The sequence below is a fragment of the Lithobates pipiens genome, unplaced genomic scaffold, assembly GCF_037356315.1.
Source record: "Lithobates pipiens isolate NorthernLeopardFrog02 unplaced genomic scaffold, aLitPip1_a1.2 Scaffold_13, whole genome shotgun sequence".
NCBI lineage: Eukaryota > Metazoa > Chordata > Amphibia > Anura > Ranidae > Lithobates > Lithobates pipiens.
The window spans coordinates 278,138,900-278,156,474 of record NW_027507718.1 but is presented as its reverse complement, the minus strand read 5'-3'; the positions used below and the strand labels follow the sequence as shown (position 1 = coordinate 278,156,474).

The window sequence follows — 17,575 nt, the reverse complement described above, 5'->3', positions numbered from 1 at the left end:
ATATATTGGTATATCAGTGATGTGATTGGGAATGATGAATCCCATAGGGAAATGACGTGTATTTGGGCTCTCCTGTGATGGATCCATAGCACACAGAGAAGTGGAGGTTTCCAGTGAAGGATATGGCCCATGTGATGACAGAGCCCCCTCAGCCCCCATGACAGGGTTCAGTCGGTCACCATGCAGACATTCCCCTCTCTCTCCTCTCTCACACACACCTGGGGGATGGAGAGGAGGAATGAGGTGAATGGCCGCCCTTCTCCTCCTCCTCCTCCTCACACATCCCCTCAGGAGGAGCAGGCTGCGGAACTCCCCTAATAACGACCCCGAGACAATGCTAATAATGATGGCAGCCGTGTCCCTGTGGAGGGCTGCAGGGGGAGACGTGGCTGTGGAGGCGAGCAGAGGATTTGCTGTGGGAAAGGAAGAAGGAGGGAGGTGAGGGAGGAGGAGGAGGAGGGGGGGTGTAATAGGAGGAGGAGGGGGGAGGACTACAGAGAGAGCAGTGGCCGCGTGTGTGCCTCTGATTCCCGGTGTAATTTGCAGCCAATCATCAGTAGGTGTCCACATCCCTGCATCCTCCTCACCTCGGCGCCAATAACTCTCCACCTCTCTCCTGCCTCCCTCCTCCTTCCCTTTTCTCTCATTCTCCCCCCCATCCCCCTCCTGCTTCCTCTCTTCTTCCCCCCCACCATCACATCCTCCTCTCACGGCCCCCCCATGCCTCTCAGCCACACGCAGAGAAAGAGAGAGAGAGAGACTGACTGACTCCCAGGCTGCCTGCCTCCTCCCTCCCTCCCTTCCTCCTCACACATCTGACTGGAGAGCAGCGCACAGGGAGAGCCAGCCATAGACACACACAGAGGAGGGAGAGAGAGGAGACCACCGAGAGACCACCGAGCACACAATACACCCCCTCCTCCTCCTCCTCCTCTTCCTCCCCCCTCACCACCCACACCCCAATATCACACACTTCTTTCTTTTTTTTTTTTTAATCAACACTCATTTTTTTTTTTAATATTATTATTTTTAATGTAATTTTATTTTTTATATAATTTTTTTTTGTCTTTTTTTTTTTTTTATTATTTTGTGGTAAAGTGGGGTGCCCTGGAGGTGGCGGCGGGGTGGCCTCTTCCAAGCCGCGCTGGCTGATATGTGCTCCTAATTTCATGCAGACGGCAGCGTGCGGAATTGGCGTCCTATTCTCCGTACGGTGGTAAGTACACAGATTTTTGTTGTTGTTATTGTTGTTGGTGGTGTTTTCACACCTTCTCACCCTCCCCCCCCCCCTCCTCATTTCTACGTCTTCATTTATTAATTAATCTGCACCACCAGCCCCTCCTCCCCCCCCCCTCCTCCGGGACGTTATAGATGACCTTTGATCTCTGCGTCTCCGGTAGCCGGAATATTAAAGATTCCCCAGGCGCGGCGGGTTACCGGTGTAATGACTGTCCTCTGGGGGGGGGGGGGGAGGGGGGTTCTCATTCACCTTACTTTCACCTGAGCACTTCCTTTTCTTCTTTCTTTTGGATAAATGAAAGGCTTGATTGAGGAAGAAGGAGTTAGTTTTCTATGGGATGTGTAGTTTGGGTTAATAGGGACCGTCCCGTGTCTCCTCCTGGGTTGCATTTAGCCTGGAGCCTTTTGGGACAACCTTTTGTACTGGAAGCCTTCCAGCCTCTGCTTTTTTTCCTTGATAGAGGGCACCAGGACGCTTCCACTTTTGGCAGTCAACAGCCGAGGTCGTCCCCCCTCCCCTTTAGCTGGGGATTTCAGAGTATTTCATCCCACCCAGGTAAACCTAAATTAGGACCATACGAAGAAGGTTCCCTCCACCTAATATAAACTGTGGATCTCAGAACATTTCATCCCACCCAGGTAAACCTAAATGAGGACCATACAAAGAAGGTTCCCCCACCAGATATAAACTGTGGATCTCAGAATATTTCATCCCACCTAGGTAAACCCAAATTAGGACCATACAAAGAAGGTTCCTTCCACCAGATATAAGCTGTGGATCTCAGAATATTTCATCCCACCCAGGTAAACCTAAGTTAGGACCATACGAAGAAGGTTCCCCCACCAGATATAAGCTGTGGATCTCAGAATATTTCATCCCACCTAGGTAAACCTAAATTAGGACCATACGAAGAAGGTTCCTTCCACCTAATATAAGATGTGGATCTCAGAATATTTCATCCCACCTAGGTAAACCTAAGTTAGGACCATACGAAGAAGGTTCCCCCACCTAATATAAGCTGGGGATTTCATAATATTTCATCCCACCTAGGTAAACCTAAATTAGGACCATACGAAGAAGGTACCCCCTACCCAATGTAAACTGGGGATCTCAGAACATTTCATCCCACCCAGGTAAACCTAAATGAGGACCATACAAAGAAGGTTCTTCCCACCTAATATAAACGTAGGATTTCAGAATATTTCATCCCACCTAGGTAAACCTAAGTTGTTGCCAGGATCCCAAAAATGAGGACCATACAAAGAAACCTAATATAAACTGGGGATTTCAGATCCCTATCTCGAAAAAAAAAAGAAAAGGCCACCGTCACCTTCTACTTTTTTTTTTTTTTTTTTGACGAAAAGGATTTGTTTACAGTCACCTCGTTTTGTCGCATCTGCAGGAGATAATGTCATGTACCAGTAAGTCATGCTTAAAAACGCTTCATTAAACTAATTATGACTTTAATTACTGTAATTGATAAGCATTCTGAACTTTGGATTGCTCTCATTCCTACCGGCCTGCTTCTAATTGCCCCGCTTTTTTTTTTTTTGTTTTTTTTTAATGATACAGAGGCGACCATTGACAGGTGAATTTGCCTGTTGGGATCTTGTTTATTTTTGTTTTTTAGAAACTCCAGCAAGAAAAAGTTTTGAGCTGGTCACGAATCTAACAGGCTAAACAAAGTGACATAAGCAGCACCTGTATTTTCCTGTGTGTCGGGAGACAATGAGGCGTCTTCCCCTCCCCCCCTTCCCTCTCCCCCCCCCAGTTCTACGTCCTGTATGTGCAGGTGCCTTTTATTGTCAGCGTGTGTGCTGCCACCAGGGCTTAGGGATGCAGAGGGCTTCTCATTCTGTGATTGTAAAGAGCTCAGCCTCAGTACAGCTGCTGGCTCTTAGATAACACCAGAAGAATATGAAATTGACTGACTTATTTTTATCTGGCCCCTTTCTCATCTATTTTTTTTTTTTTTTTCCTCCTCTTCTTCCCTTCCATCCACTCTCCCTCCCTCACATTGCAGGGGCCCACCTCCCCACTCCCCACCATTTAAATGGCTGCTCCAATTGAGACCTGTCCTTGGGTACATTGAATTAAGACCCTAGCAGAGCCAGCTGTGCTGGGATTCAAACTAATGACCGTCAGACACAGAAGGACACTGTGGCAGCTGGTAGTTTTCTATTCAGCCCCCCATCCCCCCCCTTTTTTTTTTTTTTCTTTTTTAGTTGAGATTGTATACAGGCGGGCTCTCGGTGGCATTGTGCCTTTGCCTTCAGTTTGGGCTCCCAATGCATTGTCGACTTTCTCAGCACTTAATTTGCTAATTTCTTGTTCATTTATTTATTTTTATTATTTTTATTTTTTTTCTGTTCAAAACCATTTTGCTTGCAGCCTTCCAGCATTTCCGTGCCTTGACAAGACTTTGTTCATGCATTTCATAACGTTAAATGCCCTCTGGTTAAAGGTACTATAACCCTTTCCATCTCTGATTTACATGTCTTTTGATCTCTACTTTCCCTCTCTCCCTTGGCATTTGTCAACACCCCCCAATTTCACTCCCCTCCCCCCTCCCCCTCCTCTCTCCACCTTCAGGTATTCCATCCAGCTATTAATGCTATTATGCAATTCAATTATGTTCGGGGAAGGGAGGGAGGAGGGGGGGATGGGGGGGTGGTGGGGGGTAATCATATTTATTAATGTGATGGAAATGATCTTGACAGTATATTTATTTCTTTTTCTCTCCTGTACACCTTTTTGGAATGATTCTCTTTGTTTTACTTGGAACAGTTGGCGTTTGTGATAATGCACAAGAAGATGCTCCGTGACAAACTGATGTCTGCTGAAAAATCACCTAAACGGAAATAAAAATTAAAAAAGAAAAAGCTCTCCTTTCCGACGCGACCGACAAGCCCAATCGGTAGATAAACCCAGTTGTTTGAAGAGGTTCTCACCCAGAAATAAAAGTGACTGAATTAAGCAGTTTCGGTGGTTTCCCCCCTCTTTCCCCCTCCACCCCCTTCCACTTACCCTCAGAAATGTCCAATATGAACACGAATGTCTGCGTGGAGAATGGACAGAACCCCGAGGCTGCCGTGCTCTCCAAGGATAACCTAGTGGAGGGGGCTTTAAACAGCCTTATGGATTACAATTCGGAAATGGAACGGTATAGGTCCTTTGCAACGTTTTACAAAACGAATGGTGCATTTCCTCAGGCTGCTAAAATTGCCAGGATCACCACCCCTATCTTCCCCAGTGCCCGGATAGGCATGTCTCCTTGGAACTGTGATAATGCAATGCTTTGGGGGAGGAAATCAGCCGCTATCAACCCTAATAGGACCAGCATGCACAGAAACGACTCCCAAAGGCTGGGGAAGCCTGGCGCAACGCCAGAGTCGTTGCAAATGGCAAATAATAATTTCCTTTCCACCTTATCCCCTGAACACTGCAGACCTTTGGCAGGGGAATGCATGAACAAGCTCAAATGCGGCGCCGCTGAAGCAGAGATAATGAATCTCCCTGAACGCGTTGGAACTTTTTCCGCTATTCCGGCTCTAGGGGGCATCTCATTACCTCCAGGGGTCATCGTCATGACAGCCCTTCACTCCCCCGCAGCAGCCTCGGCAGCCGTCACAGACAGTGCGTTTCAAATTGCCAATCTGGCAGACTGCCCGCAGAATAATTCTTCGGGAGCTGGCGGGAACCCTGCCAAGAAGAAGAGGAAAAGGTGTGGGGTCTGTGTGCCCTGCAAGAGGCTCATCAACTGTGGAGTCTGCAGCAGTTGCAGGAACCGCAAAACAGGACACCAGATCTGCAAATTTAGGAAATGTGAAGAGCTTAAGAAAAAACCTGGCACTTCACTAGAGGTCAGAGGAGATGATTCTTTCTTTCCCTGCCTTCCCAGCTCCCTGCTTCCCCCCATCCCTCCACCCCTTCAGTGCCTCTTGTCTGGCTTCAAGACGCACTACCCCTTTTCCGATGCCTCCGTCAGGTTGTGAGGGTGTCATTATTGCACGGCTTTATGTGCACAGAGAGATCATTTGTGTGTATGTGTGTGTGCTCATGCAGCTGGCACTTTTACAACTTTTTATTTTTTTTATTTTTTTTTATTTTTCACGCATTTAAGTATTAACCCTGTGTTGCCATTTCTGAGTACCTGGGAGGTATAAGATGTTTTGTGTGTGTTTCCATGAGGACGGAGCCTATTGAAAATATATTTTGGGAGTCACAGGAATGTGTTTTTTTTTTTTTAAAGGAAAAAAAAAAAAAAAAAAAGCTGCTGTATCTGTACCTTGTCATGTTAAATTATACATACAAATGTTTGCAAAATGTTATTTATTGTCCTAAAAGAAACATTAGTATGTCCTGTAAATTCCAAACCACTGCATCATTAAGAGAAATTCTGCAATAAACGTTGTCCCATACACTTAAAAACAATCAATCACGTGTGTATGTGAAGCACCTTGACTTTGTACACAAGACGCACAGCTGTGCTTTAGTGTAGACCACCAATGATGCGTTTTTTTTTTTTGTTTTTTTTTAAATGAATAATTCTTTACATGTATTCTATCATTTTTAGAATGGCTAATAGCATGTTTTTTTTTAGCTTGCTGTTAGTTGTCATGCATACGTTATTTTAGTATTCAATTCCAAATACAAGTTTGTTTTTAAAGGCCAGCTCCTCTCGAAACAGATATATCAGTTTTCAGTACGCTCTGGTGGTTTGAATCATTCTCATAATTACCATGCAGTAGTTTGTGTCTCCCACCCACAAAGCCATGAAGTAGGTGTTACCCTCTTGCAGTTGGACCGGTCAGTTGAATCCAACGGTGGGAAAGTGTTTGATGGCTTCCACAGTTGTGTGGTGTTGGGAATTTTTAAAAGACGATTATATTGCTTATGCAGTCTTCAAGAAGCCAGCATGCGAATCGATTTACTAATCACAACAGCAAACTGAAATACCTGTTTTGGAAAGTTTGTTTGAATAGGAATGCATGGCTAATGGAGTATTTGTGGTCCATTGGTGTGCTCTACCTCTTCCATAACCCTGGAATTTAAAGATTATTATTATTTTTTTTTTTAAATAATAGAAAATTCTTCTGTTACAAACGTGCCACTGCAATGTATGCCACCCCAACACGTTGGGGTTGATTTTACTAAAGGAATAGAGACTGTGGGGTTGATTTACTAAAACTGGAGAGTACAAAATCTGGTGCAGCTCTGCATGGTAGCCAATCAGCTTCTAACTTCAGCTTGTTCAGTGAAGCTTTGACAAAAAAACCTAGAAGCTGATTGGTTTCTGTGCAGAGCTGCACCAGATTTTTCATCCTCCAGTTTTAGTAAATGTAACCCCTGGGTTAATTTTGCAAAGTGATTTTTCATGTTGTAAAGTGAAGGTGTCACTTGGGTTAGTAAATAAGGTGAGGCTATGCTGACATCAATCATCCATGTGCAAGCAAAAATCCCCTTTTTAGTTTTTTTTTTTTTTTTTGCCATGTGATTGGATATTCAAAGTGAATACAACTTCATCTTCTTTACTAAGCTAAGTAAAAATATCTGCTTTTAGTAAATAAACCCCATGGCCTGCTGTAGGACTTTCAGAGAAAACTACTTGGTGATGAAATGTTTGAATGAGAATCGAATTTTACACTTGAGTTGTTTCCCCATACCCTTTACTTAGGCTGGCCATACATTTTAGATTGGTAAAAACAATATAATATGAGGTCAAACCTATACGCTTGCAATTTATATGCAATCAGGTAGGCCCTTTCACTACATAGTTGAAGGTAAATCTTATGGGAATTGAACAAGAAAATTGTATAATGTATGGCCAGCTTTAGTCCTTAAAGGGATACATGTACAGAGAGAGCATGGGGGCTGCCATTGCTGACTTCCTTCTAAAAATGCTAGTTGCCCAGCTGTTTCAAGCTTCAGTAGTTTGAGTCACTGACAAATGAAAATGTAAAGTAAAGCCTAACAATAAACTTCTCTTATTTTCTTCATTTGGTCTGTTAAATATACTGTTAAAGGTGTTTTGTAATATCTGTTCAATACATGCAAACAAAATACCTGTTGATCCTTTAAGAGATCTAGTGAACTGATGACATCTGTTTTCTCTGCCTGTGCTGCACTGTTATCTGTTAAAGGGGAACTCCACTTTCGTGGGAAAAAAATGTGCAAATAAAAAATAATAATATAGCATATACATAAGTCATTGTAATTGAATGTTATTAAAAATTGCCTTTCTTTTTGAATCTGCCACGCTGTAATTTTCTGTAATATGCAATATGGCTTCCTGGAGGCATTCTGTACACAGATGGTGTACAGAACAACGCCCAGAAGCATCATTTCCTGCTTGTGTGATTGGCTCACTGATTTTCCCAGAAGTCTGTACTAAGATACAAATCAGATATTTGTCATTCCCTATAATACGAGATACTCTCAAAGGGAAATCACTTCTAAAGGGATGTAGACCTTGCAGCTTTCCATATTAGAACCCTGCAGGTGCAGCAGCTGATTGATAATTATAAAACCACTCCCATACAGATACACTCCGCACATGGACACAGAGAAACAAACCACTATTTCTTCAGAATAACAAAAGGTAGGAATCTGCAAAAATGTTTGTTAAAATCCATGCAATGTACAAAGATCACCCAGAGGGGAATGCTTTTTTTCTCAACAAAAGTGGAGTTACTCTTTAACATTATTCCCATCTATCTCTGAGGACCACACTACCCCTACCCCTCTATGTCATGGAGAGGGGAAGATTATTGTTCTGTCCTAGGGTGACAATGGTGTTTCTCTATAGATACAGTACAGGGAGTGAGCGTTATCACTCTGGGACAGGAAGCATGTTATGGCCAGGATCACCAGGTAAAAATAAGGGAAAGCAAAGAAAAAAGAATATAACGAGTGCAGCCAGCTCAACTAAGGACTAGTATGCAGCAATATATACAATTATTGTATTTGAACTTAGATATGCTCTAAGGCTGATGTCAGATAGGGAACTCTGCCGCTAGGGAGTCTGCTGATGGTGATATGTGGATATTGCCAGTGGCAGGATCTCTAATGCCGCGTACACACGATCGGAAATTCGGCCAGCAAAACACAGATGAGAGCTTTTGGCCGGAAAATGTGATTGTGTGTATGCTCCATCTGACTTTTGCTTGCCGAATTTCGGGCAGCAAAAGATTAAGAGCAGGTTCTCAATTTTTCAGTCGGAAAAAGTTCCTATACGAAAATCCGTTTGCATGTATGCAATTCGGAAGTGCAAAAACTCACGCATGCTCAGATTCAACTACGAGATGGAATCGATTGGCTACTGGCTATTGAACTTCCTTTTTCTAGTCCCATCGTACGTGTTGTACGTCACCGCGTTCTTGACGGTTGGAATTTGGTGTGACCGTGTGTGTACGCAAGGCAGCTTGAGCGAAATCCCATCGGAATTCCGTCGGGAAAACCATCAGAGCTTTTTCCGACCAAAATTCTGATCATGTGTACGTGGCATAAGAGGCTGCCTGTTTGTCCTTCTGTAGCTCAGGAAGCAAGATGTTGCTCCCATTGCTAGTAATCGAGGTTCATCACTGTAGGGGGGTAAGGGCAGCCTCTTTAGTGATCCTGCCGCTGGTGCTTTGTCTGGCGGAAAAATCACCCAACTGACAACGTCAGAAGTCCTAATTTGTGTACTGGGTCAGTGACTTAGGCCTGTTTCACACGGGCATCGGTTTGTATACGAGCCGTGTGAACAGCAAGCTTTGGCAAATCATTTGTAGAGCTTTTAGAAAGTTTTGTTGAGGCTTTTAACATATCATTCATCTCCAGTTTGTAAATGTTGGACACAGATCCCAGTGGGAGTGTTGATTGCCACTTTAAGCAAGCTACTAGCAGACTTTCAGCAAGCTTCAGGCTGGGTTCACACTTATGCAAATTGAATGCAGGTTTCCCTGCATCCAATTCACATGACAGGAGAGTGTGCCCGACTGTCAGTGGAGCGAGTTCACACATCTCCAGGGCAGCTGCACATCCGGGGAGGCTGAATTGCACAGCGGTCCTGTGCGTCATTGGCTCAGTTTCAGGTCCGAATTCAGGCAAAAATTCAGGCCTGATTCATCCCTGAAATGGAGAACAGGGATGCACTGGACCCATGCTGTCAGCCGCATCCATTTTAAGCGTGAACCCAGCCTCAATAAGTGCTGAAGCCTGCTAGCAGGTTGTTTAAAGTGGAAGTCAGCCCTCCCATTATTAGCAGATGTGTTCAACATTTGCAAACGGGCTGAATAATACTTTAAAAGTTTCAACAAAGCTTGCTGAAAACTCTGTAAATGCTTTGTCAAAGCTTGCTGTTTACACTGCTCTTATATGAGCTGATGCCCATGTAAATAATGGAACTGCATGAAGGCCAGAGGACTAGCATTTTTAGAAAAAGGTCTGCAGTAGCAGCTTACATATTTCTGTCAGTACAGGTTTCTTGTAAAGCCAACCAGGGCCTTCAACATTGTTAAACTATTGTCTCTGTGTGGGTACACCAAGGTGCATATAAGTACTTCTAGTGACTTCCATATCCTTTTATGTGTACCTAGGCAGCCCTCAGTCTTGTGCACCCACTGAAGTGAAGCCTCACCTTGGCTCCAACTTGACCCACTACCAAACCCCCTACGCTTGATGATTGTTATAGCTTATTGGAGATAAAAGTACACAAGGAGAGCCAACACATTTTGGGGGGAATTGCCTCCCCCTTCTGCAGGGCTGTATTTCTTGGAGAATGGTTAGACTCGGAGAGGGTTAAATATATTTGATCAGCGGCTCTGCAGTATGCCGACATTGTGGAGCAGAGAGAGCTTTCATATGGTTAGACTCTGAGAGGGTTAAATATATTCGATCAGCGGCTCTGCAGTATGCTGGCATTGTGGAGCAGAGACTGCTCTGCCTGCTCCACAACGTTGGCATACTGCAGAGCCGCTGATCGAATATATTTAACCCTCTCAGAGTCTAACCATTCTCCAAGAAATACAGCCCTGAAAAAGGAGGGAGGCCATTCCCCCAAAATGTGTTGGCTCTACTTTGTATACTTGTATCTTCAATAAACGATATAAATCATCAATTGAGACTTTTTTTGGGACATCGGACGCTTCTCTCCAATCACTCAAGTGTTCCCTATGGTAACGCCCCCATAGTCGTTATCAGAAAAGTAGCATCCCTAGACCCCAACAGTCTTATCACCTACCAACTACAATTGGGATATAACCCATTGGATGCAATTCCCTCTATACCCTCCACACAGTAATCTGGCACTAGGCAGCCTCCAGCGCCAGTCCAGCGCTGCCTTCCACCCAAACTTAATACCCTCTTATTTGTGAGACAGTAAAGTGGTCCCAAGCTGAGGGCCACCTTGGTGCAAAAGTCTTGGCTAGAGTTCAGTATGCTCCAGAGATCAGGGCCTCTGGTTGTACAAAAGAAAATGCGGGGTACTTTGGGGTGCTTACATCTAATCAGAACTGCTAATTTAAAGCTGTCAGGTTTGCTTTTAAGTGGAAGTAAACCCTCCTGTTGTTTTTAGCCAAGGAAGCTGACATCTTGGCCTCTGTTTAATCTACAACTGCCATGATGCTGCACATGTGATCAGTTATGACAGGTGCCATTGGAGGGTTTGACAGTTTGGTTAAGAGCACAACCAATGTGAGCGCTACATTCCCAGCACGTGCTGGAAATGTTACTGGTTTTTGAAATTGTTAAATGGATGGGTCTATTTCCACTTTAAGCATTGTATCTCAGAAATGAAAGGGCAACCTCCCCAAGCCATGTTTGGTGGTATTGAAATGACTTGAGTGTGATGCATTTAGCTTACCGTATTTATCGGCGTATAACACGCACAGGTGTATAACACGCACATTCATTTTAAGAGGGAAGTTTCAGGCAAAAACTTAAATTTTTGTATTGGCGTATAAGACGCACACGCTATTTGCACCCGATTTTCATGGTGAAAAAGTGAGTGTTATACGCCAATAAATACTGTACTTTAGCTGCTTCCTAGTGTCCTATATTGAGCACCCACAAGCCACACTAACCCTTGGCTGTGCCTTAAAGTGTTACTAAACCCACAACACTAAAATCAGTCTGCATATGCAGTAAAGCATGCTTGTTATACTCACTGTGGAACCTAAGGGGTTAATCCTCTGCATTGTGTAAAAAGGCTGTTTGATCGTGTCCTCTTTGATCCTCCCCTTCTTCCACAGTCCTCAATCCATATCCTGATTGTACAGAGCCTTGCAGGCAGCCTGCACATGCTCAGTTTGGTGTGTATTGCTAGAGAGGTTTTTTTTGGGGGGGGGGAGGTGCATGTGAACAGCACAGAGCCAATCAGCACTGTCCTACAAGCTTTAACCAGTGCTTGGCCAGAACTGATAGAAGTCACAGTACTGCTATATACTGCTGATGTAAAAAGGTATTTAGCAGTTTATAATTGCATTTCCATGTTCTGTGTACTGCGGGAGATGAGATATGGTTAATGCAGGGTCCTGGGTTTAGTAACACTTTTGGGTCTCAAATACTCCTTTGAGTCCCATATTCAAAAGCAGTTGCAGAAAGATGGATCTGGAAGCAATTGGTTTTTGAGCAGCAGGATAGACGTGGGTGAGATGCCACCATACTTTGCCCATCTATTTACACTTACTATGGTATGGTGGAGTCCTCCCTTAATCGTATTGTACACGTTGTCTATAGTATATGTTTTTGTAGGGTGATGGAACCCTACAAGCATGTGAATAATACTACAGTAGAGCACATGCAGTAATCGGTTTGATTGGGTTAAATTTTACTGGCTAGAAAAAAAAAAGAAGTGCTGTTGTGCAAATGAGGCAGGGAATGCTTCTCCATTCATAAATTAGCAGCTTCATACTCATTCAGCAATGAGCAGAGTTTTGAATGTTGTCATATGTCTAGCTCCCACTTCCTGCAATTAGCGTGGTGCAGCTGCAGCTCTCGGTCAAGTGAAGACCTGTCGCTTGTTACAGCACTGAGGTCAGCTCTAGCCTGTAGGGATTACTGTCTGTATTCCTTTATCGTATTTGAGAAGAGAGTTTGCAACAACAGAAAAAAAAAAATGGGGGGGGGAAGAATTTTTCATACTTCAAAATACGCAAGTGCTAATCGTTTTATTGATATTAATAAAGGCATTGAGCGGCTGGAAATTTCATCTTTTCCCCACCCCAAAAAATCAATACCCAGTTGACAGAATGATTCATTGTGTGCTGGCTTCAGTTTATGTGAGTTTATATTATAGTTTCATCTGGTTGTATAGCCAGAAATGTAACCACAGCAAAAGTAATGTCAGTGCTGGTTTTTAGCTGTGAAATAATGATAACCACAACACAAGTGAAATGGCTTATAACTCTTTGAAATGTGTTTTTGTAGTTGTTTAGCTTTAGGCAGATTGATGAGGTTTGCTAAGACCTTTTTGCATACCGTAGACACTAGTAGCGGTGAAGGCAATCAAATATATCATAACACTTTTTTTTTTTACACAGCTTTGTTACCTGGCCCGGTAACATTTTTGTCATGTTGTTTTATATATTGTTATTTTTATATGTTTTGGCCTGTTTTTTTCTTTAAAAGGTATTTCTATCTACATTAATATTTGGCAAGTGCCTTTGACCGCTTAATGTTACTTATTCCGTAACACGTTAGGGCTTGTATATGAGCTGTGGGTGCTACATTGCGTCCTACTTGCTTAAAGGGATTTGGAAGTGGAAGGGGGCAACTGCTGCAAGTAGGATATGCAGGCACGAGGTACCTACATATAACTACAACTGCCTCTTAATGCGGAGATCCGCCAAATACTGCAGCTGCCGACTTTTAAAATAAGGGCACTTACCTGTCCAGGGCACCCGCAATGTCGGCGCCCGAAGCCGATCTCTCCCTCGACTCTCGGGTGTATGCCGCCGCCATCTTCGGTAAGGGAATCAGGAAGTGAAGCCTTGTGGCTTCACTTCTTGGTTCCCTAATGTGCATGCGAGAGTCGCACTGCGCAATCCAAATGGTCCCTGCTGTCTCTGGGACCTGTATGTGTCCCAGTAGACAGTGCGGGGGGACAGGAAGAGGCGTAGACTCCCACGGGAGTCTATGCCCAGAAGTGGGTGTAAATACCTGTCTTAGACAGGTGTCTGCACCCCCCTCCCCCCTGAAAGGTGCCAAATGTGACACCGGAGGGGAAGGGGGTTCTGAAAAGCGGAAGTTCCATTTTTGTGTGGACCCGCTTTAACACTTCCTGTTACAGCCATATGCTGGCCATTGCTGACAGGCAAAGCTCTGACCCTTCTGGGTAATGTTGGAGCTTGCCACAAAGCCTCATCCCCAGACGGGAGATAGGAAGAAGTGGGCAAGTTTAGGCACTTTCAGTAACTTTTAAGGCCTTGCCTTCAAGAACAGCTTGAGATTTAGTCAAATTTAGGAAAACTTGGGAGGCTGATCTAGGTATGTGCAAGCAGGCTACAACACTGTATACTTACAGAAAGTTGCAACCTCCCTCTTTCCCCTAGTGGCATTGTCAAGTATCTGACATTTTTTATGTTAAGGCTGGCCATACATTATACAATTTTCCTATTCAATATCCTTTAGATTTACCTTCAACTATAAAATTCAACTAAATTGAAAGTGTTCAGGTTTGACCTTATATTATACTGTTTTGGTAAATATAAAGGAAAATTGTATAATGTATGGCCAGCCTAAGGCAGGCCATAGATGGTGCAAATTTCTTTCCTGCAATCACGGGTTGCAGGAAATACATTTGCACGATTCCCCCATCAACACAGGCAGCGCTGACAGGTGAATCCTTCCTGCCAAGCAGTTGTCTTCTCCCATCGGGCCGGGGGGTGGAAGCGGGTAAGGGAGGCTGCAGCAGCTGCTAACAATAATCGCAAGCGAATCCAGCAGGCTGGTTGTACCCAAGTTGATCAATCAATCATTGGTACATTTAGCCTGCCCACTAATGGTTTGAGTCTTGTCCGGTTCAGGCTGATTCGAACCGTGTATGGCCGGCCTAAGTGTGTGCAGTTTAGGTAAGGTGTACGTGTAACAGTTCCTGCTCCTGACATTTCCTTTATCTGCTTTTCTCTCCAAAAGGACAGTATGTAGTATTTCTGTTTAGGCATCATCCAGGGTGAGCATTGACTTCCTGGATTTTGATGCTCGTTTAAAAATGACACTGTTATTGCTCCTGTGCAGTTCTTAGCTGCATTTGGAAATATCTGGCACAGATCCACCCTGCCACAGCCTTTCACCTTGTGACTTACCACAAAGTTATAATAATGCAGTCTGATTAATGGGACAGTGGGAATGCTTCCTCCTGCCTGCAACAGACTGATGACATCATCTCAGGCTAGAAAGATGGACCTGACTGGAGCTCAATGACAGTTTTTTAGTAATAGATGGTAGAACTTTCCTAAAAAAAAAAAAAAAAAAGAATATATATATAGATTAGGGTTGCACCAATACCGTTTTTTTACCAATGAGCATGAGTACCAATATTTCTGGTCAAGTACTTCCCATCCTGAGCACTGATACCACTGCAGTGCGATTTCAACAAAATAAATGAGCTCGAAAAGCACTGCAATCAATTGCATGACATTTGAACAGGCATGTGCTGCAATTCCTATTGAATCACACGTGGTTTCCCGCACTACTCCTGTGTGAACCCAGGCAGAAGTCACTATGAAAAGCCATCACACAGGAGCGGTGGGGGAACTGCATTTCTGTTCAAATCACAAGCGATTCTTTGAGGTGCAATTTGAGCCCATTCATTTTGTATGGGCTAAAATCGTACCGCAAATATATCGGTTTGGGTATTGGAGCATTTGCATGAGTATGAGTATACAAATGCTCAGTATCAGCACAGATACTGGTAGTGGTGCAATCCTGATATACTGTATATATTGTTTTATTACTGTTATGCAGTCAGGATGCAAGAAAAGTAGACTATGGAGCCGATTTACTAAAACTGGAGAGTGCAAAATATGATGCAGCTCTGCATGGTAAACAATCGGCTTTTTCAATTAAGCTTTGACAAAAAAAAAAAAAAAAAACCTGGAAGCTGATTTTTTTTTTTTTTTTTTTTTTAGGCTGGGTTCACACTGCTGACGGATGCGGCTCTCAGCAGGGGGTCCGGTGCTTCCCTGTTCTCTGTTTCAGGGGCGAATCAGGGTTGAATTTTTGCCTTAATTCTGTGAATTCGGCCCTGACACTGAGCCAAAGATGCACAGGACTCCTGTGCAAGTAGCTCCGCAGCCACCCAGGAGATATGTGAACCGGCTCCATAGAGAGCTGGTTACAATCTCCTGTCATTCGAGTTGGATGTGGTGAAATCCACATCCAATTCGCACTAGTGTAAAGTAAACCCAGCCTCAGTGCAGAGCTGCACCAGATTTTGCACTCTCAAGTTTTATTAAATCTGCTTTAATTGGCTCTGTTTTGCATGAAATTGTTTCTTACTGTGTTTTTCTACCGCCATGTAATGTCCTTTGTGAGCGCCCGAACTTCTCCTTTTGCCCCCTCACTTCTGTTTTGTTATAAACACCTCTATATACACTACAAATCCCATAGTCCATAGTCTACCTCGGGAGTGAGTAAAAAAGTTTGGTTACGTTCCTACATACAGTGGGACTATCGAGAACGAACAGAGCCACCCTTTAATAGGAAGTTGGATCAGAGCAACAAAAATTTTTTGGAGGAGACTAAGAGCAATATGAGGTAATATTTTGAGTTAAGAATATATAGTTGAATAGATTTTTTTTTTTAAAACCAGAGTTTAGTGTCACTTTAATGTGTGTTGTCACAATACATTACTGTGCTATTTAACGTGCAGCTAGCATGCTATTATTCTTCAAACGTTGGGGAGAGTTGTGTCATGCAGGTGTTGCAGAAAGTATGTCAAGGAGGATTACTCTGTTATTGTTCATTCAGTGCGTGTTTCCTTTGGGTCTGCTTATAAAAGCACCACTGCGGAATAGGCTGGCACTTTGTTTGTAAAGGCAAATCCCTAGGGACACATTTCCTTAAACATGACATACCTCTAAGCAGCTGATGGCCCATTAACTATTAGGTAAATTTGGGGCCGACAGTTTAGTCATGTAGTAAAAGAATGAATCAAGCAGTGTACTTCAGCCAGCAGTGTCCTGCCTCCCAGACTGTGGTCCTATAACTTCTAATCCAGATGTTGTTGATGCCAGCAGGGTGGTCCACAGCAGTGCAGGCTTTGTTACTTAATAAACCAAAGCTGCCGCAGAGGTGAAACCGCTTTGCATTTCCAATTTACGCTTTCAAACTACAGTGGCTTTCTAATGCTAAAAAATGTTGTTCTACGAAACTTATTTACATCATTTTAGCAGCGCACAAAAAATACCTTTTGAGTTCACTTAGTAACAGCCAATCTTATTTGGCCTCAAGCACACAGAGCTTAAAAAATGATGCTTGTTACAGGCATTGAGTGTTTTGTTTTTTGTTTTCAGAAAGCACCTTTATGTAAGCTTATGTGTCAATTGACACATAGGCGTTTATAAGTATATTAGAAGAGGAACGTTTACAGACAGAAAAAAAAACTCACCAAAGACGCATTCAAGGGAGGAGCTGGAAAAGTGAAATTGCACCTAAACGTGTTAAATGCGCTTAAACACGAGGTGCGTTTGGGCGCATCTAACATTTGAGCATGAATGCATTGCAATGGCCAGAATAAATGAATATTCTGGCCAATAGAATGCGTTAATGCTCCAACGCTAAATGTGCTTAAGTTCCTAGGCCCCTTTCACACGGATGGGATCCAGTTTTGCTCAGCAGAGAATCCGTCTGTTGATCCCCTGCTGAGCTGAGCTGAGCGGAGTTGCCAGATGAAAGGTCCTTGCCCGCTCTGCTTATGTTCTATGGGCAGCTGGATATAAACGGATTGGTTGTCAGTTTACATCCAACTGGCCTCCAATCTGAGCAGATGGAGGGGAATAGATCTCCTTCTGTTTTTTCTTTTGCTGTATTGGATCAGACCCGGAGGTAGCCAGGTGTAAACAGACACAAGTCCATTTACATTTGGCGCTCTATAGAGGAGAATGGAGGACCCGGCTAAAAAAACAGACAGCCAAACCAAATCAGACTTCTTGTCTGAAAGGAGCCTTAACCACTTGCTTACTGGGCACTTATGCCCCCTTCTTGCCCAGGCCAATTTTCAGAGCTGTCGCACTTTGAATGACAATTTTGCGGCCTTGCTACACTGTACACATATGACATTTTTACCTTTTATTTCAAACAAATGAGCTTTTGGTGGTATTTAATCACTACTGGGTTTTGTTATTTGCTGCT

At 43.6% G+C, this 17,575-nt stretch overlaps 1 protein-coding gene across 5 annotated transcripts in view; it reads left to right on the top strand.

Annotated features, from left to right (window-relative positions):
- The first annotated feature begins 483 nt into the window (after positions 1-483).
- CXXC4 (CXXC finger protein 4) overlaps positions 484-17,575 on the top strand; it is a 217,278-nt gene continuing 200,186 nt past the window's right edge. The window contains exons 1-3 of one of the 5 annotated variants that reach the window (XM_077476659.1): positions 484-556; positions 1,099-1,216; positions 4,028-7,239. In XM_077476659.1, the coding sequence (XP_077332785.1) occupies positions 4,276-5,235 (960 nt within the window). In that variant the 5' untranslated portion in view covers positions 484-556; positions 1,099-1,216; positions 4,028-4,275 and the 3' untranslated portion in view covers positions 5,236-7,239. Of the gene's footprint in view, positions 557-592; positions 1,217-3,550; positions 3,705-4,027; positions 7,240-17,575 lie in introns of those variants that run through there. The other 4 variants (XM_077476658.1, XM_077476663.1, XM_077476662.1 and 1 more) reach the window with 4 other exon arrangements.